The 25511-nt window shown below is 35.7% G+C and overlaps 1 protein-coding gene across 6 annotated transcripts in view; it reads right to left on the bottom strand.

The window, feature by feature from the left end:
* Positions 1-298: 298 nt before the first annotated feature.
* LOC144959126 (inversin-like) overlaps positions 299-25511 on the bottom strand; it is a 29975-nt gene continuing 4762 nt past the window's right edge. For 5 of the 6 annotated variants that reach the window (XM_078891575.1, XM_078891573.1, XM_078891574.1 and 2 more), the window contains exons 2-20: positions 21805-22116; positions 19703-19903; positions 18983-19103; positions 18374-18543; positions 17332-17505; positions 16717-16782; positions 16234-16335; positions 15456-15554; positions 14667-14742; positions 13861-13967; positions 12592-12754; positions 11091-11199; positions 8907-9005; positions 8534-8614; positions 6826-6922; positions 4684-4790; positions 3700-3817; positions 3254-3345; positions 299-2555 (exon numbers count right to left, since the gene is read on the bottom strand). In XM_078891575.1, the coding sequence (XP_078747701.1) occupies positions 1667-2555; positions 3254-3345; positions 3700-3817; positions 4684-4790; positions 6826-6922; positions 8534-8614; positions 8907-9005; positions 11091-11199; positions 12592-12754; positions 13861-13967; positions 14667-14742; positions 15456-15554; positions 16234-16335; positions 16717-16782; positions 17332-17505; positions 18374-18543; positions 18983-19103; positions 19703-19903; positions 21805-21915 (2982 nt within the window). In that variant the 5' untranslated portion in view covers positions 21916-22116 and the 3' untranslated portion in view covers positions 299-1666. The remainder of the gene's footprint in view (positions 2556-3253; positions 3346-3699; positions 3818-4683; positions 4791-6825; positions 6923-8533; positions 8615-8906; positions 9006-11090; positions 11200-12591; positions 12755-13860; positions 13968-14666; positions 14743-15455; positions 15555-16233; positions 16336-16716; positions 16783-17331; positions 17506-18373; positions 18544-18982; positions 19104-19702; positions 19904-21804; positions 22117-25511) is intronic. The other variant, XM_078891578.1, reaches the window with a different exon arrangement.

The raw sequence follows: 25511 nt of genomic DNA, 5'->3' as shown, positions 1-25511 counted from the left end.
AGTCTGATAACTCTACACACTCACAGATGGTTGTTATGTGTAAATATGAATTAGTCAGATTCCATTGAGTGTGTATTACAATTTATTACAATCTTATTACAATTAAGGTGAATAATATCTTTAGACAGTTTTCAATAAATCACAGGTTGCCTGAAGTTGTGAAGTGTAAAATAAGAATCTAAAAATGAATATAACAGCTTCAAAAAGAAATATAAAAGATGTGACCTGGAACATTTTTGGCTCAAATCTCCTCTGCAACCAATATATAAAAAAAGTGTAAACACGATAAAACAAGACAAAAATTCGAGAGAACTAGCCGAGTAAATCATGTTTAATCAGGACCTCTACTTTATTCGTTGGCAATAAGGATTTGATACTAAAACATCTCCTTGGTTGTCCATTACATTCTTTTTCAAAGCTATCATAATCATTTTGAATTATTCTATTTTCCAGTAATAAGATTGTGATAGATTAAGTTGTCAGACTTGTTTAGACAATCTAGATATTTAAAATTGAATCAACACAGAGAAAAGGCGTAAAGTAAATGGAAAAAGACACAAAGACACAATGGATAGTGAGATAATATAAAAGATGGAGGAGACAACGAAACAAAGGACTATAGACTAGACTAGACTATACTATGCCCACCAGATGTGCCAATTTTGTGTGACCATTCTTCCCAAAAAGGTATCAAAGTGGCAAAGTTTACATGGGAAATAACTGCCATGAAATCAGAGCTACCAACCCACGATCTCAGTAGAACAGACTAAGACTTTTTTTTTTAATCAAGATTTATATCTTTAAAAATCTGGATTTTTCCCTGAAGCAAAAAAGCACAAAAATCTATTATTCTAATACAGTTCATTAAAATAATAAGATATTAAGAGCTGCAAGTCTTTGTACTTAAGTCCAATAGAAATATGCGTAAACAACACTTAAAGACAGTCGAATTATATGTGTATACATTTCTAATCAATAAAAAGGACTATTATTAAAAAACTATTTTAGAATGCTTTATGGATAAATCTAATTTAAGAGCCTAAAAAAGATCGGATATTACGGGTGGGGGGACGAGAGTTGGCAGCTCTGCTTGAAATTTTCCCATCGAGCTAAATAAAGCCAAAGTTACATAAACTCTTTAAAGGTGAGATTCATTTTCATTCTTATCCGACACAATAACTTTTTGTTTTTTCCAAGAGAGCCTTTAAAAAAGATGTGAATTCACCTTTCTGAAGCCTGAATAGAGTTCTGCTTTGGCAGTGCAAAAGTTCAGACCTTGAAAAAAGCTCTTTACTCAAATTTCTCTGATGCACTCACTTGCAAGATGAGTACAAGGTAGGTAAAAACGTTGTGTCTGCCAACAAAAATTGTCATGATGCCTTAAATGTGTTGTGTGTTGTCCTACATGTTAAGTGTTGCTGCTGGCTTGGGAGCCTTTCAAAAGTGCTAAGAGCAAATTAGTTAATATTGCGCTTAGTCACGGTTCTTCTTCTTTTTTTTTTTTATTTTAGTTAGGACACAATGAATAAAAGAGGTGGTATTTTGTGAAAATTCAGTCTCGCCTTCAAAGGGTTAAACTGCAACTCTTCATTATTTTTTTGTAATCAAGTAAATGAACTCTGGACTTAAAACCATTTTGGAGAGCTGGGTCACATATTAATCTTCCTTACCCTATATATTCATCTGTACACGAATTTGATTTGACTTTCATCCCTTTGGTTTTACTATTACTGTTGGAAGAATCTGATTTACTACTGGAAGATGCGTTATCTTTCCTGTGTCGACTAGAAGAAGAAGAACTGCCCGTCCTTTGTCGTGATTTCCTCACAGCAGCTTGAGACGGGTGGTGATGTGAGTGGTCTAATTTAACAGTCTGTTGTTGATTTTTTATATCCTTGTTGTGATCTGATTTAGATTCATGAATGACTTGGTTGAATTGGCAAACACTGTTGGTGTTTTGTTGTTCATATTCTTCTCTTACAGACGGACTAGTTTCGTATTGTTGTAAATTACATAACTTAGAATGTGGTAGATTTTGAGCAAGAGTTGTTGTTGTAGAAGTGACTGCTGTTTCACCCTGTTTTCTTCTTCGTTGTAATGCTTTACTCCTCGGAGTTCTGGCTTGTGGGGAGGGGACCTGCTGACTGCGGGTGTCTGAGGCAGACGACAACAAAGCTTGTGACTCTGTTGTATGGTGATGATGGGGGTGAGCATTACGTTTCATGAGTTGGTTGCTTTCGTTATCGGGATCTTGAGAGTCTTCAGAAAACCTTCTAGAAATTTGAAGGGGTGATTTAATAATTTTATCTGTGTCCGTTAGAGATGAAGGAGGCGTATTTGTTCTGTCTTTGATGTCTGTGGATTTGTGACTGGGTGAATCAATGATAAGGTTTGCTTTTACAATCTGTTCTTCATTGTCTGGATGATGATAATGATGATGAGGTTGTTTTTGATGATGATGACGATGATGTGATTTTTGTTGTTGTGAATTACTAGAACCATCCTGCTGAGGTGATCCCAATTCTGTTCTCTTCCCTTCCTCTGCTGCTCTTTTTCTGTAGTCCCGGATTAGGTGGAGAAAGAAAAATATAGGTACAATTCATTGGAGAGATTATTGAACAAAGGAACTTAATTGGTTATGAATTAATTTACCATAAATTCAAATCACTTTAAGACCTATGCTTTTAAGAAAATATTTTTCAAGCAAGTGAGTTTAATAATAAAGAATAAAGCAAAATACATCCAAATTCTTTGAATGTTATTGACAACTTTTAGAAATTAAGGATGCCAAATGATTTTTTTAAAACCTGAAAATGAGCGGAGCATTACATCTCACCGAAAACAAACCTTGTCAAGTTTGTAAATGAGCAAACAGAAACATCTCTCTCACCCCCCCCCCCCACCCCACCCCCCACCCCCCGCCATTTCCTTTTCAAGTATATGGGCCTTTGCTGCATCAATTCCAATAATATTTATTTTTGTCTTGAGAAGAACGACCTTCAGTGGTCTTCTTCTTTAAGACAGAAAAAGCTGTTGAGTTGTGAACTGAGAAGTGACCAAAAAAAACCCAGGAAAAAAGCTTTTAAAAATGGACGTTTGGCATCCCTGAGAAATGCTATTTTAGAAACGATAATAAATACCATCAACTATATAAAAAGATATGGCATTTCCATTACATTACAATAGGCAGATTGTTTCAAGCACAACTGAATTATGCAATGTAAAGAGACAAAACCAAAGAACAAATCGTTACCGAGCAGCTTCTTTTTTCAACTTCTCGTGTTTCATTAAAAGTTTCTTTCTCTCTGTAAATGCTTTACGGACTCGATATCCCCGAAAGGCAGACTGAAATAATAAAAAAAGGAAATAGAAAAGAAAAATGTTTGAATGATTTTGTGTTATGAATTTTTAAATCAAATGAAATGTAAACGGTTATTACTGGGAGTATTGAGAAATCAAGAATGTTTTTTTTTTGGGGTTTTTAAAACTATAATTTGGGACAAAGACCAATCCACGGGCTACTTGCTTTCTAGAAAAGTAAATACTGACCCACATTCAGTACTATTTATAGTAACAAGTACACAATATAACAGTCCATTAATAATAGTATAAATGATGATGATGATGATGATGATGATGGTGATGATGATGATGATGATGATGATGATGATTATGATATTGATGATAGTGATCCCCGACCTGTATACTAAGTGCTGCTATGTCTTGAATTCCCGTAATGGAGAGAGCCCCTTGTTCAATCATGTACTGGGCCACGTCGTGGTGCTCTCCCATCAAGGCATAGTCCAAGGGGGTGTATCTGAAATTGGTAAAGGATGTCTTAGCATACATTGAGTATAAAACATTGGGCAGCTCTCTTGTAAGTATTATTGAGGTTGTAAAAACAAAGATTTTATCTAATAGAAGGCACAATGGACAAATATGTCTGATGATGATGATGATGATGATGATGATGATGATGATGATGATGATGATGATGATGATGATGATGAGGATGATGATGAGTATTCTTTTGCATTCCGCACCATCAAAGACTGGAATGCTGTTCCTGGATCACATGTTAACACAACAGATCTAGATCCCTTCAGGCAAAAATTATCAAACTATTTCAGCCTAAACACCAACAATGGCAGCCACATTCTACAAAGGCCACCACCCTCAAATACAAATACTCAAATTGTGTCGACATTCAGATTCAGATTCAGATTACTCCATCCTTAATTTTAAACTTTTCTAAAACATGGAATAAGAGATTACCAATGCCAAATCCTCAACAACAACAACAACAACAACAAAAATAATATAATAATAAAACAGTTTCAATGATAAATTGATGGAATTGTTGAGTAACAAACTAACCGCTGAAAGTGGAAGATTGAATTTTTGTTTGGTTGATTGATTGATTGATCGATTGACTGATTGATTGATTGATTGATTGACTGATTGATTTGATTGATTGATTGATTGATTGATTGACTGATTGATTTGATTGATTGATTGATTGATTGATTGATTGACTGATTGATTGATTGATTGATTGATTGATTGATTGATTGATGAAATGTTTGACTCATTGAATGCTTTAAAGGTAGGTTCAATACCTATTTGATTGATTGATTGATTGATTGACTGATAAAACTGGTCAAATCAATGGACCAAGCATACCTGTCTTCTGTAAATTCCATGTGGTTTGGAAAGGCGTGGTACTCGACAAGGAGTTTGACAGCATCCAGATGCCCCTTAGAACACGCCCAGTGGAGGGAAGTCATGCCCTGGTGTGGAAGAAATTGAGATGACATTTAATTCCTTTTGTCATGTCATGAAAATTCACTCAAGACCAACACCATCTATCTCACTATGCGCAAACCTTTGTTTACTATTAACACTTATAATATTAATATAGTACATTTTTGACCAATCAAAACATAGAATTCGTGACACACCTTCAAACCTGCTTGGAGAAAATATAGCTGGTTGTTTACTAACAATAGAACTAATGAGGTTGACATCACACTACTCTTTGTTACAGTTTTTAGACTGCATGTTGTGTGATTAGTTCTCACACGGTTTTCTCAATCAGACTTTAAACATTTAAGGTTATGCATAGATTATGTGCCGGTTCTATTGATGTTGTTGAAAGAAATAGGAAGGGTTTTACTTATATACATGTGTTCTTCACTTAGTTTAGGAATAACTATCAGTGTTTGCTAAATATTGACTGTTCTGACATTTGGTATTAAAGGGTAAGGAAATGGTTATATTTCCTCCACTACAAGTTTATTGGCATGTATGGACTTTTCCATTAAACAATCTTACAAGTCATTCTTTAAAAGACAAACTACAGTTCTGAGGAAACATCAAACGTTTTTATTCAAAAATAAGACTATACTTTTTTTCCTTTGGTCCAAGTCTTATTTTAAAAAGAATGTAGCAAAGGGAATTTTATGATGACAAATGAAAATATTAATGGTAAGAATTGAATTGTAAGCTTCAGTTTATCAAAAATAGACAGATACTGTGGACGTTTTGGGTTTCCCATTTATCAACAAAACAGGATGAATGAAACACTACAGACGAATGAGATAATGTGATAGTGGTGTTGTTCAGGTGAATAAACAAAAACATGTTTTTATTTATTCACCTTAACAACACTACTATTCAATCTTTACAATTATTTTTTCCTTCGAGCTTCAAGCAGCATCATTTTCATGACGACAAATGACAAAATTAGATGCGATTACTTTTACCCCATCATTATTTACATCTTTCCGTGACACGCTTTCATCACATTTAGTGGATAATGCGCTATATAAAAAAATCTCAAGTAAAGAACTCCAAAATTAAATGCACATTAATAAAAAAAAATAATTAAAAAATTAATTGAGCTTTATATAGCGCAATATCCACTAAATGTGCTTAAAGCGCTTTACAAGGGGTCCCTGGTCAACAGCAACATTTAACATGCAGGACGGGACATGACGCCTGTAAGGCGATATTACAATTATTCGGACAAAGACAACGCTGTTAATGTCCAGGTACTCATTTTACACCTGAGTATGGTGAGAGAAAGGACTCAACTATGCGCCGAGTGCAGGGCTCGAACCCAGGACCTTCCGATCCTAAAGCAAGTGTCATACCACTAGACCACATAGCCGCACTAAAATAAAGCTACCAATTCAATTTTATTTTTACATAATGTTGCTGGTTATGGAATACTTTGTACATCTCATTTTTCTATAAGATTGAGCTACAGTTTTCACCTTTCAAAAAAGAACCAAAAATATCCTGGCATAGCAGACAATATGGATTGAGGAAGAGAGCTAGGGGTTGAGTGAATTTTATCCAAGACAATAAGATGATGGAAAGAGAACATTTTTGTGCCAAAGCCTTTTTTATTTCAAAAGAAAAATGTCGCAAAATTGGGCACACCCCACCAAAAGAAAGCTGGCAAAGAGTTGTACTGAGAAGAGAAAAAACTAAGGGAAAGATTTAAATTCCTGCTGTTTGTACATCACTCTAAATTGTTGTGACTTTTGCAAGTTCTGTGAGATTATTCCTCGAGGTAAAGCAAAGAGTTATACAGGATGGATGAGGATTGAACCAACATTTACGAGAAAAACATAATATAATAATTATAAAAAATAAACTAATAAAAAAAATAACACCCACCAATTTTCCAAAATTATGACCTTGTGGAAAAATAAAAACAAATGTAATATTCGTAAAAATTAGAAAACGTATTCAACGCTTACAAATTTCTTTTAATTGAGAACAGATAGACATGTTGTAGACAGATAATTTTCTTACCTCCCTGTCATGAGAGTTTGGTTCAGCTCCATGCTCCATCAGGACAGACATACAGTTGACGTAGCCCCCATATGCAGCACAGTGCAGGGGTGCTCTCCTATGAAACAGAATAGGACAATTATTATTATTCTCAAACCACTCAAATAACACACGAATCATTTTGTAGCACCAGCAATCAATGGCAATGTCAAATTACAATGCGGGATGGAACTAATTTATAGACATCTTGTGTTGTAAATTTTAACTGGATTACAGCTGGATTAAAGCTTGATTGCTAGAAAAATCATCTTGGAAATTGTATAAAAAACAAAGGTTTGGTTAGTATAAAAAAATGTTATAAAATATATCTAAATAATTTCATAACACAATAGAATAAAAATATAAGTAAAAGTGCATCTATAATATTAATAATTAATAATAATAATAATAATTAATAATAATAATAATAATAATAATAATAATAAATAATAATAATAATAATAATAATACTTTATTGCATCCCAAAAAGGAAATTTTTTGTACAGACGTGTTATAATTTACACAATAAGATAAAAATACAATGGAAATAGGATGTATATATAAAAAAAATAAAAAAAAGGAGCAGCTCTATAACCAGAGCTGCGCTTTATAATATGAATAATATCAACACTGTAAAAAAGTTAAAACTGTCACTATAAAGTGAAAATTGAAAAGATTGCAAAACAAATAAATTAATAAATTAATATTTATATTTTTTTAAAAGTAAAAATGAGAAATAATTATATAAAATGATTATTGCTTGTTGTTATAAAGCCTAATACTGGACGGCAGAAAAGATTTTCGGTGTCTCTCTGTTTTCGTTGAAATAGAGAAAGGGCGACCACTTCTTTCTGACATAATAATTGATGGTCTTAGTGGATGATACTGGTCATTTAATATTTTAGTTATTTTATTTATACAAAATTTCTCGTATAAAAGATCTACATCGTCAACATCATTTATATAGCGTTTAATGGATTTTTTAATATTTGAATTTATTTTGTTCCTTTCCACTGCTAAGCAATTGCCTCCCCAAGCTGTTATACAAAATGACAAAACACTTTCGATTACTGCTATATAAAATAATGTGCAGAGGGTTTTATCTATTCTAAACTGAGAGAGTTTTGATAAAAAATATGTACGTCTGCACATCTTATGCCTAATTATTTTCAAGTGTTCATCCCACTTGAGCCTGTCATCAATCGTTACACCAAGGTATTTGTAGTGAGGAACTCGCTGGACGAATTGGTCCTTTAATTTTAACGGTTCTATCGGTTCCTTCACTCTCCTAAAGTCAATCACTAGCTCCTTTGTCTTGCTTATGTTAAGCTCTAGGTGGTGGGCATCACACCAAGACACAAATCTATCAATTTCTTGCCTATAAGCCACTTCGTTGCCATTTGTTATGAGGCCTTGAAGAGCGGTGTCATCTGCAAACTTTATTAAAGGTACACTCAGGTTTTGACTTCTACAGTCATTCGTGTATATTGTGAATAATACAGGGGACAATACACAACCTTGAGGAGCACCAGTATTTGTAGTTATACAGGAAGATTTGTTTTGTCCTAATTTTTTTTTTTTTTTTTTTTTTTTTTTAATTTTAATTTATTTTTTTTTAATAATTAATATTCTAACAAGAAAATGCATATACTATGTCGGGATGAACTAAATAAAGACAATCTCAACTCACAAGGTATGGTCTTTCACATTGGGTTGTACCCCATGCTTGATGAGAATTTGACAGATGTAAGCATGTCCACCTAATGCAGCCCTGGGAATCAGGGAAGAATGTTGGGAGTTAGTTTTAGTTTTAAAGGTAGTGATAATGATGATGAAGATGATAATGATGATGATGACGATGATGATGATGATGATGATGATGATGATGATGATGATTATGATGATGACAATAGCGTTAAGATGAATGATGATGATGATGATGATGATGATGATGATGATGATGATGATGATGATGATGATGATGATGATGATGGTGATGATGATGATGATGATGATGATGATGATGATGAAGACAATGAAATAACAACTGTTCTTCAACTGACCAATGAAGAGAGGACCTTCCATCCTGGTCCAAGCTATCAACTCTAGCTCCAAAGTCAATGAGGGTTTGTACCACATCCAAATGGCCCATCTCACAAGCTCTGGATTCGAACATAAAGAACATGGTTACATAAGGCACAGGTCTGACAGATCATTGCACACCACCCCCCCTCCTCATCCTTTAGACCATACAATACTCATCCAGATCATCATTAATCTGACATTTGGCGCCAGTCAGTCTAGGCTGGTGTCATAAAAAGGGAATGCCACCAAATTTCATGCAACTGAACATATGTGTCAAAATATCACACAAGACAAGACGTTGATCTGCAGAATATTATCATTAAAATAGCGGGTTTGAAGTGGGACCTGATTTCATTTCAGCAGGAAAGCGCTAAATAGCTTCCATTTCAGCAGGAAAGCGCTAAATAGCTTCCATTTCAGCAGGAAAGCGCTATATAGCTTCCATTTCAGCAGGAAAGCGCAATATAGCTTCCATTTCAGCAGGAAAGCACTATATAGCTTCCATTTCAGCAGGAAAGCGCTATATAGCTTCCATTTCAGCAGGAAAGCGCTAACTAAATAGCTTCCATTTCAGCAGGAAACCGCTAAATAGCTTCTATTTCAGCAGGAAACCGCCAAATAGCTTCCATTTCAGCAGGAAAGAGCTATATAGCTTCCATTTCAGCGGGAAAGCGCTATATAGCTTCCATTTCAGCAGGAAAACGCTATATAGATTCCATTTCAGCAGGAAAGCGCTATATAGCTTCCATTTCAGCAGGAAAGCGCTATATAGCTTCCATTTCAGCAGGAAAGCGCTAAATAGCTTCCATTTCAGCAGGAAAGCGCTAAATAGCTTCTATTTCAGCAGGGAACCGCCAAATAGCTTCCATTTCAGAAGGAAACTGCCAACTAGCTTCCATTTCAGCAGGAAACCGCCAAATAGCTTCCATTTCAGCAGGAAACCGCCAAATAGCTTCCATTTCAGCAGGAAACCGCAAACTAGCTTCCATTTCAGCAGGAAACCGCCAAATAGCTTCCATTTCAGCAGGAAACCGCCAAATAGCTTCCATTTCAGCAGGAAACCGCCAAATAGCTTCCATTTCAGCAGGAAACCGCCAAATAGCTTCCATTTCAGCAGGAATCCGCCAAATAGCTTCCATTTCAGCAGGAAACCGCCAACTAGCTTCCATTTCAGCAGGAAAACGCCAAATAGCTTCCATTTCAGCAGGAAACCGCCAACTAGCTTCCATTTCAGCAGGAAACCGCCAAATAGCTTCCATTTCAGCAGGAAACCGCTAAATAGCTTCCATTTCAGCAGGAAACCGCCAAATAGCTTCCATTTCAGCAGGAAACCGCCAAATAGCTTCCATTTCAGCAGGAAACCGCCAAATAGCTTCCATTTCAGCAGGAAACCGCCAAATAGCTTCCATTTCAGCAGGAAACCGCCAAATAGCTTCCATTTCAGCAGGAAACCGCCTAATAGCTTCCATTTCAGCAGGAATCCGCCAAATAGCTTCCATTTCATCAGGAAACCGCCAAATAGCTTCCATTTCAGCAGGAAACCGCCAACTAGCTTCCATTTCAGCAGGAAACCGCCAACTAGCTTCCATTTCAGCAGGAAACCGCCAACTAGCTTCCATTTCATCAGGAATCCAGGACTGTCCAATCCAAAGGCGAGTGTCATACTACAAGACCACATAGCCGCACATGAACTATAAAGGCTACAGATAAATGTGCTTTTTGAGCTTTTATATAGCGCGATATCCTCTAAACGTGCTCAAAGCGCTTTACAAAGGGTCCCTGACCAACAGCAACACTTAACACAAAGAACGAGATTGACGCCTGTTAGGCGATAATACAATTTATTTCCGAAAGAGACAATGCTGTTAACCGCCAGGTATTCATTTTACACCTGGGGAGAGTCAGAGAATGTGAGTAAAAAGCCTTTTCCAAGGACTCAACTACGCACAGAGCAAGGCTCGAACCCATGACCTTCTGATCTGAAAGCGAGTGTCATACCACATGACCACGAAGCCGAATTATAAAAAGATCACATCAACAGGGGGCCAGGATAATAAAAAGTCTGACGAATTGAAAAATTCACCTTTTGTGGGTTACACAATCAACTGTTTAAGATACTGGTCTCCCTGTATCAAATTGCGATGCTATCGTTTAATTCTCACCTGAAGAGAGGAGTATGTTTAACTTGGTCATTTGCCTCTAGCTTTGACCCATGGTCAAGTAACAATTTCACAGTTGAGCTGTGACCAGACAAAGCTGCAGCATGTAAAGCTAAATTTTCAAAAATGGAAAAATGGGAAGTGGGAGGGGTGGGGGGGGGGGGGGGGTTAGCATATAAAATTTGTAATTTAAATCAAAATTTAATATAATTCAACGTCACCATCATTCTCGATGTTGTCATCATCATCGTTATCATCATCATCATTATGACCATCATCGTCATCATCACCATCAATATCATTATCATCATCATCATCATCATCATCATCATCATCATCATCATCATCATCATCAACAACATTCTCATCATCACATATTTTACTGTAGCTTTGACTGAGAACTCAATCAAAATTCCCAACCTATGAGAACATGATTTACATTGATAGAATGTACTTGAATCTGCCTCTTATTTCAGTCCCCTGACCTCAGACTCAATGATAATCATCACAAATACCAATAAAAATAGAAATAGTATCTCTTCCCCTCCCCCCCCCCCCTCCCTGCCACCCCCTATCCCTTAATGCCCCCGTCATCCTCCCCCTTTCAATGGTAAGGCCATCTGAGATAAGTTCCATCTCAAGGACAAATTGAACATAACAAATCTTTTCAACCTGTGAGAAGTTGTTACCATTGTAAAAACTTCAGACTCCGTTATTTCAAATTGTTTATCATCAATGATATGGTAAATGTTAACAATAAATGTATACAGCGACCAGCTCGGAGGGAGATCTTTCTGTAACTAACTAAAACAAAGCAATTGTCTTATGATGTTCCCAAGGAGTGCTTTAAAGTTCACACAGTCAACATTCATATTCACATGTAAAACATGAACAACACAAAATGCGTAACTCTAGAAAGAATTCTAACATAATCACACACAGCCGAACAACTACATTCACACATAACCAAACAAATCCAATACATTACAATACATATTACAACTGTTATGTTTTCTTCATACATCAAAACTAGGCACTGAACCGATGACAAATGCGTTCACTTTATAATTAACTCTTTCAGCACTGGGGCTATATTCACACTTCCATCACAAAATGGCTGACACCTGATTCAGGCAGCATCAGATTGACAAGCTAAGACAAAGTGACATTCGAATTCGGCGCAAAATCTCAATTAAAATACCCCCCTAGGGTCAATTGAAAGTTTTGATGAAAGAAACTATACCATTGGTTCAATTTATAGTACTTTTGTAGAAAGTAGGATTGGAATACATTATTATTTTTGCCTTTCAAGACCAGCTGCACTGTGCGGCCATTGGCCAGTAGAACAGATTCTGCTCTGGCCGCACAGTACAGCGAATGGTGCTGAAAGAGTTAAGCCTGTAAAGTTGACACTGAATTTCTTTCAGACCATAATTTCTTAGATCGCTTATAAATGGGTGCAGTTAGACAGGTCCTGGACTTGCAGTAAAGATTTCAAACATACCAGTGGCCCCAGTTTTGTCATCTTGTTGTATGTCCACTCGGTTGTTGAGGAAAACTCTGACGACATTGTCTGCTCCCTTCCCAGCAGCCCACATGAAGGCAGTACGACCTTCAAGGTCAGGCTCATCTGTACAGTTTGCCAAAAGGAAAACTGTCACTGTGTCCTGAAAGTTAAAATCAAATAAACTCAAACTCAATGTATGAGAAAGTAGGGTCGGGGAAACTTGATAACAATTGGAAAGTTGGAAAGTGCGGCTATGTGGTCTTGTGGTATGACACTCGCTTTTGGATCGGAAAGTCCTGGGTTCGAGCCTAACTTGGCACATAGCGGAGTCATTGGAAAAAACTCTTTACTCACATTCTCTCACTGTACTCAGGTGTAAAATGAGTACCTGGCCATTTTCAGCGTTGTCTCTGTCAGAAAATAATTGTAATATCGCCTTACAGGCATCATGTTTCGTTTTACATGTTAGGTGCGGCTGTTGGTCAGGGACCCCTTGTAAAGCGATTTGAGCACATTTAGTTCAATTTAAAAAAAAATATTTTGATGGATAAAGGGTACCTGGCTGTTGGCGACAAATAATGTTGGACGGCTTGACAAAATAAATGGAGGCAGAGGGAACAACGAACACATTGCAGAAGATGCAGGAAAGAGAAGAGAGGAGAGCCTTGATTTCCAATACAATGTAGTACAACACAACATGAATGAATGAATGAATGAATGAATGAATGAATGAATGAATGAATGGATGAGTGAATGAATGAACTCTCTGTTCAGTGCTTACTCCAAGTAGTTCTTCAGAGCCATTATGCCCATGGAGCTGAAGTCTATCCCGGTTTCTACAGCATGAAACAGACAATAGCAATTGCTTGCTATCCTTTGGATAGGATGTTAGTTTATTCCAGAGTACTTTCCACTAGATCTAACAGAGCCAGCTACCCAATCACTGCTGGGTGAACAGGTAGGTCAAACAACAATCTCGAATGCACCTGGAATTGACCTAGGTCCCTTTACATGTGGAGCGAGTGTTCAAATAACTGAGCTATTATCCTAAGAGAAGCAGTATAAAATTAATCCTCAAAGAAAAGAAAAAAGATATTAAAGCCTAGGGTGAAATTTAAAATTTGACGCGGCTATATCTAATTTTTGTTTTCAGGAATACTCATTCACTCATAAAAACAAATTATCTAAAACATTCCATTCAGAAAACAACCGTATTACGCTAGAACAGATATGATGAAAAAAAAATTTAAAAAGCAAGCATCTTACATCAAAGTTATTTTGTGCTGCATAATGCAAGGGTGTAGCACCATTGGAATCAGAGCTTGTGTAGTCTGCCTCACTGTCTAAAAGAAGGCCAACAATCTTGGAGTGTCCTGCAGAGGAAATATAATGATAATTTATCTTTTTAAAGTAGTCCTTCAGAGATATCAGGCCCATGAAGCCAGAGTTTATCCTGGTGTCGTTAGCGTGAAACCGATAAAGTAATTCCTTGCTACCCTTCAGATAGGATGCTAGTCTATCGAACCAGATCTAGCAGACCCAGCTGAAGCGAGTACTCTATCAATTGAGCTGTCAGGATCCCCATATAAATTGATTGGAGGTCCCAATAGCTAAGCTGGTAGAGCACACGCTTCACATGCAAAGGGACCGAGATCGATTCTGAGTGGATATGACTTTTTTTTTCTGACCCCCCCCCCCTGTCCACCAAGCAGTGATTGGGTAGCTGGGTCTGTTATATCTGGAGGAAAGTACTTTGTGATAGACTAGCATCCTGTTCAAAGGGTAGCAAGCAATTTCTATTGCACATTTCACACTATAAAAACCAGGATAAAATCCAGTTTCATGAGCCTAATAGCTCTGTAAGACTAATTTTTAAAAAAGGAAAATAGATTAATGAGTATAAATAATTGTCACTATCAATATGAATATTTTATAAAATATATAATATAGTACATTTCGAAAAGGTATGGTCTGAGTAATTTTTTTAATGTAAAATTACAATTAAACATTGTGAAACGGTTGACAGCAATAATAACAACAACAAAAAATAAATAAATAAAATTCTAGCTTACCAAGAACAGCTGCCCAATGAAGGGGTGTTCGGAAGACATTGTCTAGGGCTGAGACATTACAGTTTTTTATAGAGGTCTGTGGGGAAACAAAGAAAGATAAATAGAATTAAGAAGGTGTATTTGTTATATTATTTAAAAAAAATTGTGATAAGTAATCAATTGCGGCAGACAGACCGTCATCAGGGGAAAGAACTCAGTCAACAAATCAGAGAAGCTGCCAAAGTGTCCCAGTCCGAAGATAAGGAGGCAATCGGCAATAAGTCAAGTAAGTCAATGAAATGTAAGCTTCATTTTATTGAATGAAGACAGATTGTGTGGACGTTTCAAGTTTCTCCTTTATCAACAAAATGCGATGAATGAAAAAAGACCACTAAAGACTGATGAGAAATGTGAGAGGTTAACCACGCCATTCTCACATTTCTCATTCGTAATTAGTGTGTTTCTTTCATTCATCGTGTTTTGTTGGTAAAGGGGAAACTCGAAACGTCCACATTATCTGTCTTCGTTCAATGAATTGAAGCTTACATTTCATTACTTATTGTTATATTTTTTCTTCTAGCCTCATCATCATCATCATCATCATCATCATCATCATCATCATCGATATCATCATCATCATCATCATCATCACCATCATCATCATCATCATCATCATCGTTATAGTATTATTATAAATATTATTATTATTATTTTTTTTTTATTATTATTATTATTACTATTATTATTATTATTATCATCATCAACATTGTCATATTGCAGACAAAAATCGACAGAAAACGAAGCACAAACCAGAACAGTGACAACACTCTCATTGCCGTCAGCCACCGCCAAGTGTAAAGCAGTCCGTCCTTCATAGTCTTGCCAATTTATGACGCTTGGAGTCGTCTCCTGGAGGAAGAAAAAAGGAATCCCATGCAAAATCGTAATGTTGTGATGTCAAACAAAATCTTAAAACAATGCCTTAGAAACTGCCTTTCAGAACGTCATGTAAATTATATTGTTCCTCCTCTTTATTCGAACAATTTATCATGTAAAGTTATTTGTCTTCTTAATATGGCTGATTTATAATTGTTGTTATTGTTATTACTTTTTTTGGCATTATTATTATCATCATCATCATCATTATTATTGCTATTATTATTATTATTATCATCATCCTTATTACAATTATGATGATGATTATTATTATTATTATTATTATTATTATTATTATTATTATTATTATTATTAATATTATTATTATTATTTTTATCATTATTAATTTCATTATTATTATAATTCAATAAGAAAAAAGACTGGAAAATTCTTAAGGAGTTAAAAATTAATAATAATAAAATGCCTCGTCTTTGAACATTCTAAATTTAAATTCACTTTTCATCATCTGGATTACCACCTGATATAATTAATACCGGATTATTATTATTATTTATTATTATTATTATTATTATTATTATTATTATTATTATTATTATTATTATTATTATTATTATTATTATGACATAGAAGTAAACCAACAAAAAGCATAACAAAACTAAACACAGAAAATGCATTTAAAGAAAAGCCTTACCAGTATAAGCTTGACACAACTGACGGCCTCCCTGTCCCGACTGCTGGCAGCATAGTGAAGAGGTGTTTTCCCATCCGTGTCTGGGATACCAATGTTGGAATCCTAAAAAAAAAAATAAGCAAATAAATCAATCAATCAATCAATCAATTAATCAAGAATGAATGGATGAATGAATAAATTAATCATCGTTATCATCATCATCATCATCGTCGTTGTCGTTGTCACCATCGTCATCGATGTCATTATCATCATCATCATCATTATTATTACTATTATTATTATTATTATTATTATTATTATTATTATTATTATTATTATATTATTATTATTATTATTATTATTATTATCACTATTACTATCATTATTCTTATTATCATCCTTATAATTGTCATCATCATCATTACGATTATCATTATCATCATTACTATCAACAACAACATTATTATTAGTATAACAATAACAATAATTAATAGCAAGTCTCACTTGTTTGATCAGCATCTTGACATGATCCAGGTTCCCGTAAGAGGACGCCCAGTGCAATGCCGTCCTCTGCAACAGTATAATATCAAAATAAATAATAAAAATGGTGCATTTGTTTTATAGAGATGTGCTATACTATTTTGGTGGTAAATTGGTGGAAATGTACTAAGCTATCTTGGTGGTAAACTTGTCGAAATGTGCTAAATAATCTTGGAGGTAAATCTGTGGAAATGTACAAAACTATCTTTATGGTAAACTTGTGGAAATGTGCCATACTATCTTTATGGTAACCTTATGAAAATGTGCTATACTATCTTTATGGTAAACTTGTGAATATGTGCTAAACTATCTTTGTGGTAAACTTGTGGAAATGTGCTATACAATCTTTATGGTAAACTTGTGGAAATGTGCTGAATTATCTCGTTGGAAAAAATGTGGAAATGGGGTAAACTATCTTGGAAGTAAACCTGTGGAAATGTGCCTAACTATCTTTATGGTAAACTTGTAGAAATGTTTTATACTATATTTATGGTAAACTTGTGGAAGCGTTCTGTACTATCTTTATGGCACGCTTGTGGAAATGTGCTAAATTATCTTTGTTCCTAAATAACTTCTTACCTTACTATTATCTTGATCATCGATCTCCCCTGGTGTAAGCTGTCGCAGCAACAAAGCCATGCACTTTGGCAGCTTGTGTCTGGTACAAAGATGCAAAGCTGTCTGACCTTCGTTGTCTTTCTCCCTGCAGTCAGCTCCACGAGATAAAAGTAATTTCATGAACCGAAGATTTCCCTGTGAAAATGATAGAACTAACTTATAATTCATATGGTTTTCACGAGAAAAAAAAAATAAAAGAAAAAAAATATTTTGAGAATAAATGTTGGCAGAACTGATTTAACCATTTGCGAGCTAGTTGCAGTTTCACAAAATTACATCTGGGACAAAAAATTTCACATCCCAATTGTATATCTTTGCTTGAGTCTTTAAAAGAAATAATAATAATATAGTTTTATATAGCCAATATCCACAAACATGGTCAAAGTGCTTTACAAAGAGTTGCAAGCTGACAGTAACACGTATTATATGACATGAACTTTACAAGGAGTTGCAAGCTTATTATGTAGGATGCGACATGATGCCTGTGAGGCGATATTATACTTTCTTTTTTGACAGAAACAATGTTGTTCAGAGTCAGTGAGAAAATGTTTTTTAAAAAACACCAAAGGAAAAAAAAACAAAAACAAAAAAAACAAAACAAACTTGCACATCTATATAACACAATATCCACTGGACGTGCTCCCTGTGCTTTAAAAGAGGCCCCTAGTTGACAGAAACACTTATTATGGAGGACGAGTCATAATGCCTGTGATTAAAGAATCTTTTCCAAGGATTAAACTTTGTGCTGTCAAGAGCAGGACTGGGACCAGAGACCTACCCACCCCAAGGCAATTGTTATCCCATGTATGTCAACATAAACAGGCTATCAAACAATTTTGTTCAATTTTCATTCCTGATGAACGCAAGAGAGAGTTAAGTCTTAAAGAAGTTATTCACAAAATTTAACTTGCTTTTATGTTGACAAAAAACTAAAATTGAATTTCATGCCAAGATGTGATCAGAATTTCAAAATTTAATATCTATAATAAATATTTTTTTTAACCTTATGTGCTGCCCAGTGCAAAGCCGTGCGTCCCCCTTTGTCCTTGAGATTGACCAGTGCCCCAGCCTTGACCAGCATGTCAGCGCACTCCAACCGGTCTCCCAGCACACAAAACATGAGGGGGCTGCGGCCAAACTGGTCGCCCACGTCTAAATCCTCTGCACTTGATACTTTAAATAAAAAATAAAGAAGTAACTTAATAAATATGCATCAAATGAGCACTAATGTTTTAATTTTATCCATGAACTGAAACCAATATCTATATGTTTGCATGAGAGAGAGAGAGAGAGAGAGAGAGAGAGAGAGAGAGAGAGAGAGAGAGAAAGAGAGGAGGAGAGAGAGAGAGGGGAGAGAGAGAGAGAGAGAGAGAGAGAGAGAGAGAGAGAGAGAGAGAGAGAGAGAGACAGACAGACAGACAGACAGACAGACAGACAGACAGACAGACAGAGGGAAAGAGAAAGTATTTTTTATTTAGTATCATGTATCATGTATAAAGTAAAAATTGATTTTAATATATAGTATTTTATCTTATTTACATGAGTATTTGTTATTAAAATGTGTTTATTGCTAAATGATATTGGCGGCGAGGAAACAATAAAAACCTCTCACCTGATATCAATCTTGACAATGACTGTTTGTCTCCATTGATAGCCGTTGCATGGACCTGACTCACTTCCTGGTGTTTTCCTCCTTCAGATCGAGTGGACAGCGGACTTCGTGGAGTCTCAGGCTGAAATAATACGAGGTGCAAAGGAGAAGTTTTATTGAAGCCATTCACGCACTATTGTTGACAATGATTAAGTTCATTCTGCAGAAGTATAATATCAAACAAAAGCTTTCAAAACTGAAATTAAATTGATAACGTGTGACGAAATTTTAATAATCATCTTAACTCACTCGAGTTCACTCTCATGGAAAATCACACAAATTTGTTTGATTTTCCATGCTATGAACTCGGGAGTAATTCAGATTGATTGATATAGATGTACTATTAAATATAAATAGAGGCTTTAAATAGAGTTACAAAGAAAGATAAAGTTTCAGGATACTCAATTACCCCTCTCTTAATAAAATAAACATCACCTCCCAAAACAAATACTATACATTTAACTGTTTCCCTCTCAGCTAAGGACTCCATAAAGGACCAGGACAAAACCAATTACACAATCCAATTCAAAGACAACAACAGAAAGCAATTCGGAAAACAGATAAGGGGGGATAAAATACACAGCAAGTGACCATGGGAGGTCAAAAGACCCCATCCAGATGTACAACATTCTCCTGTTAGTCTGTACTCAATATCAATATCATTGTAACTTCTATCTTTACCTGAGAACTGTGAGATAGACTAGAGCCTAGCGCATTGCTGCGGTGATCCATGGCAGGCGGGTGGGCATCGCCGTGTTTAGGCGTCATGTTGGTGGTTGTAGTAAGGCTGCCGTATGGACCGTGGTGGTGGTGATGGTGGTGGGATTGCGGCTGGTTGAGGGATGAAAACGTAGCCATGTCATCTGGAGACCTGAGGGCCAACTAGAGAACAAAAATGAATGAAACGTTTCAAAAAATGGAAGAGAGTGGAATCATTATATAATAGGTTTCGTCTTGTGAAAAGATGAATAATTCATATTCCTGATGGGTCTACCAGCCATTCTCCGATCTTATCTTCAGTGCTGCTGTTGACTTGTCATGCCATGGAAAATCTCAGATTTCATCTAAAATTTACATTGGTCCTCTCAAAAAAAAAAAGGGGGGGGGGATGACGATGGTGATAAAGGCAAAAAGAAGAAGGATCGGAAGATGAAGTGGAAGAAGAAGAAGAAGAAGAAGAAGAAGAAGAAGAAGAAGAAGAAGAAGAAGAAGAAGAAGAAGAAGAAGAAGAAGAAGAAGAAGAAAGAGGAGGAGAAGGAGGAGGGAGGGGGAGGAGGAGGACAGCAACAACAACAATAACAAGAGGAGGATCATCATTCTCTTGACGATAAAACTTGACCGTTTTTTTAGAAAAAAAAAATGAGAGTTAACATTTATGAGTTGTGAAAAATTAGGGGATTTCCTATGATGTGTCATAATGGCCTAAAGTTAAAGCGTTCCCACTCTATTCTAAGGTTGTTTATTGGTTATAACGGCTTTACAGCCATTGTACACGTTTAGGTCATTTTAGCGTCAGAAAAAAATAAAACAAAAAGAAAAACAATGATAGGGGGGGGGAGGGAGAGAGAGAGAGAGAGAGAGAGAGAGAGAGAGAGAGAGAGAGAGAGAGAGAGAGAGAGAGAGAGATCTGAAACGACTGTTTGTCTCAATTGATAGCCGCTGCATGGACCTGCTGGTTCAAAAACGGGACAGAAGGTTCCATGATCAATATATATATATATATATATATATATATAATATATATATATATATATATATATATATATATATATATGTATATGTGTGTGTGTGTGTGTGTCTATTATGACCATACCTCAAAGTCCCATCCAGGCACAAGCAAAGGAACCCTCTATGATGGATATATGTATCGTCAAATGTTTACAAATTCAAAACTAACAATTTAAAAAGCGCAGGACAAACAGATGATTTACGGGGAAAAAAATATCATCTCTCCAAAAAAAGAAAAGGTAGTGTAGATCTATTTTTTTTTTTTGAGCCCCCATCGCCGCGAAATTTTTATTCTCTATTGTCTTCTGTAAATAACAATATGAAATTGAATGTAAGCTTCAATTTAATTACGACAATAGATAAATGGACGTTTCGGGTTTCCCCTTTATCAACAAACAGAATGAAGTAAACACTACAGATGAATGAGATAATGTGGTAGTGGCGTTGTTAAGATGAATAAATAAAACATTGATGAACAAAGGAGCATACTATTTCCTGGAAACCCGAAACGTTCATTTTATCTGTTTTCGTAATTAAATTGAAGCTCACATTCAATTTCATATTGTTATTTATTTCTTCGAGCTTCGAGCAGCAACATTTACAATACACATTGTCTTATGGCACTTTTCTACTCACTTCATTTTCTGTTATTATCAACAAACTTATTGAAAGTGAAAGTTGGTATCAGAGTGCATAATTCTAAGGACTTTGAAGTTTTTATTTTATCCTTTTGAGGGTTTTTTTTTTTTAAACTTAACTATAGAGACTACAATTTTTATCTCCTAAATATTACGATTTTTTGTTTAAAAAAAAAAAAAAAGATTTTCAGGTAGGCAGGTCTGACTTTTAGATACCGTACAACAAAAGACCAGCGTCCTATCCAGAGGGTTAACAGTGTAAAGTGTGTAAAGTAGATATTCACTACAGTCTATGCACATTACTAAACAAATAATAATAATATTCCCAGTACAAATCCCTGCTTCATTGCCCTCATTACTTTAAATTCCAATGAAATAATAATATGGTTCATTCTTACTTACACACGCAACACGTACCTTGGGATCTCTGGTGTTACTGTTGTTACTGTTGCTACTGCCGCTGTACACCATAGAGTTGCTGCTCAAACGGGTAAACAGGCAACATGAGCAGTTGAGATAAGAGACCATTGTGTGATGGATCGAGTGGAGTCGTGGCACAGTTGGTTCTGGTATGTACCGCCACCGCCTATTGATTCCAACACATGTCAATCCCAACAGTTGAAAAAGTTATTTTTCTCTCTTATTCGTATAATTTAAAGCACTGAGTTAGTTCGAAAGGTCGACCATTTTCAATGTTTCCGTTTTCTATTCACCAGTTTCTGTCGTAATCTGGAAAGACGCGTACATGCATAAAACACGTGGCCGGAAAACTTGTCATGATCCCAGGTTTGGGAGTTTTTGCCAAGACGAGGGTTATTTAAATCGATTAATATTATTATTGGAAGGATAAGTTTTCAGGCCAATTTTTAAAAAAAACTTTCCATTCCACAGCAAGGCAGTTAACTTGTTAATCACACTACAAATATTATGCAAACTAATATACATCCACCATTTGTGTTACAGACAAAGAGGCGTATAATCTGTAAATGATTTTGCTTTTCCACTGGTTAAAATTGTGTAAATTAATTAATCTGTCGGTCTAGAATTTAAGTGATGTAGTCATGTTTATATTTATTCATTTATTGGTACTGACCGAAGAAGGGTTTTGATTCGGAAACGTTTCGTGTTTTGTATTTTGTTCTTTTTCGCAGCGGGTTATTTTTTGTTCATTAAATTATCAATATTATAAATACCCAATAATAAGTCAAGAATGAGATATTTTTTCTTGTTTCTCACTTTCATTTAATTTTTTCTTTCTTTTTTTTTTAAAGTGCAGATACGTCTTTTTTCCTAAGGACAACATAATTACTGATTGAGGTATTGATAAGATTACGGTGTCGTATGCCAGGTCTACAAAACAAACCGCCACTTGATCGTAAGGTCAGATGTTATTATATTAACCAGTCCTACTCTGGGGGGGGGGGGGGGGGGGGGTACCTTTTTAAAAATATGTACAGAAAACTCGTCTTTCAAATATCGACTGATTTTAATTATCCTCATCTGGTAACAACAACAACAACAACAACAACAACAACAACAACAACAACAACAACAACAACAACAAAATACAAACAAAAAAAAAACTCTCAAACCTGGGACCTCTCGAGGTATTCAAGGAAAACCCATGTTTGAGAGTTTGTTGGGGGTTTTGGGTTTTGTGTGTGTGTGTGTGTGTGTGTGTGTGTGTGTGTGTGTGTGTGTGTGTGTGTGTGTTTTGTTTGTTTGGTTTTTTTTTTTTTGTTGTTGTTATTGTTCTGTGTTTGTTTTTTTTGTTGGTTTTTTTATTTTTATTTTTTTATTTTTATTTTTTTTATTTATTTTTTTTGCCAAGGTGACTGTCATTTAAATCGATCGATATTTGAAAGACCAATTTTCTAGCCAAATTTTAAAATACGTGTTTTTTCCAGAGTAGGTACAGCAAACATCATGAAAACACTAGGACTAAAAAAGTCCCTGCTAATGAGTAAGATAAAAAAGCTGAAACTCAATTACTTTGGGCACTTGAAAAGACACGACACACTAGAGAGAGATGTACTGGAGGGCATGGCGGAGGGCAAAAGAGGCAGAGGAAGACCACAAAGAAGATGGCAACAGGATATACGGGAATGGCTCAACAACGGCGTGACGGAATGTGGCAGATGGGCACAAGACAGAGACTTCTTCCGAAGGACTGTGTGGGAGGCTACGTCCAAGTGATATGCCACACAGAGAGAAGTACAGCAGTTATCGGGTTGAAACGATTTGCCTGACGCTGTATGCCGTGCTACGTCTACATTTAGAATGTGCTCAACGTGCTTTACAAGGGGGTCCAGGCCAGCAGTAACACTTAACATGATATAGAACAAGATATGTCGACTGGAAGGCTAGACTATATAACATTTTTTTCCCGACAGAAAAAACAATGTTCGAGGTCCCAGGTTTGAGAGTTTTTTGCCCAGTAGAGAATCATTTGAATCGATAGATATTTGAAAGACGAGATTTCCGGTCAAATTTTAAAATCCTACGTGTCTTTCTGAAGTCCGGCGGTTTACTGGTTAGACCCAGCAAGTTTACAAACACACAACTCCACCATGGGTTGCATGGCTCAGCGGTACGGTCTTTGCTTCGTACCCGAAAGGTTCCGAGTTCGATCACCTCACCCTAGCTCAATTTGCGGCGCTGCATTGCGGCTGACGCCTGGGTTGTTCCAGTCTTCCCTTGGAATAGACCCTAGAGACAAATTTCCCCTATGGGATGAATAAAGGGATTTTTTTTGTGTGTTTTGTCGGCAGTCGCGCACAGTTGAGTCCTTCCATTCACTTTAAGGGGTGGTTTGGGTCCAATTATTCGGGAAATCCTTTAAAAAAAATAATTTTGAGATTTTGGTGGGAAACGATATTTCATTATCTTAGAAAATATATAATTGAAATCCAACTTCTCAAATAGACCCCCCCCCCCCCCCCCCCCCCCCCACAAAAAAAAAAAAAAAAAAAAAAAAAAAAAAAAATTAAAAATCACGGAATACAACACGATCGAAAAGGGTAGAGTCTAGGTAATAAGAAAAGTGTGAAAAACGGAAAGCTATTTAGCTATTTTCTCAAGCTGTTGTCATTTTTCTAGGGATAATGAGATACTGTGTGAAATATGTCTCAGAATCTATTCGATGACAATGTCTGAAAATTCCCACAGTTGTCACAGAGATAATGTATTATGTATGTCACCATAGAGAGATTTTTTTTGTTTGTTTGATAAGGAATGTGTATTTCGAATTATAATCCAAATTATAAATTTTAACAATTTTGTCATGACATTTTGATTCGCAACTTTGTAATGTCCCATAAGCTAAGCTGTTAAATCTCTCTATGGTAACACAAAGTGCTATATTGTTGATAAGAGGGAAGAATATGGAAGTTATTCCTTCATTAGCTTTTGTGGAAAGTTTTGCCACAAGATTGTTATATATTGTTATACCCCAAATCGGGTCGCAAAACTGGTATCAACACAGATAATGTAATAATAATTTATCACCAAAAATTATGTTTTTGTTTTTTTTTTAAAAATCCTATAAAGACGATACAGAATGATTAAAACTGCCCAATTTTCAATATAGGTAATTAACTTTTTTTTTTTTTGAAAAGGCCCAAACCGCCCCTTAACAATATTGTAACTTAACTTTAATGTCTCAACCATCAAAATAAAGCAGAACGTAAATTCCCTCCTTAACTTTAGAAACACTCTCACAACGGCAATGTCGCCCTATTAATCTCGGTACAAACGAACGTCATCAAGATTACTATAGAGACAGAACGAAGATGACGTCACTCAGGTCTTTGTTATTGTTTTTTGCCATCAACATTTATGAGTAATTCTCACTATACTGTATTTAATCAGACTATAAACGTTCAAGGTTACACAGTTTTGTGTGTTGTCCGTTATATTTCCGGATGGCAATGTTGTGAATTTCTTAGCCAAGCGCACAGCATCTATAGATGTTGCGGATTACATATAACGGACCAATACACAAAACTATGGGTAACCTAAAACGTTTATAGTCTGATTAAATACAGTATAGTGAGAATTACTCACACAAAAAAATTGGGGGGGGGGGGGGGGGACAACAAAACAAATAACAAAGACCCGAGTGA

The sequence above is a fragment of the Berghia stephanieae genome, chromosome 13 (assembly GCF_034508935.2).
Source record: "Berghia stephanieae isolate SIO BIC M18660-M18661 chromosome 13, UCSD_Bste_1.3, whole genome shotgun sequence".
NCBI lineage: Eukaryota > Metazoa > Mollusca > Gastropoda > Nudibranchia > Aeolidiidae > Berghia > Berghia stephanieae.
The sequence above is the reverse complement of the archived record's forward strand: the minus strand, read 5'-3'. Positions and strand labels throughout refer to the sequence as shown.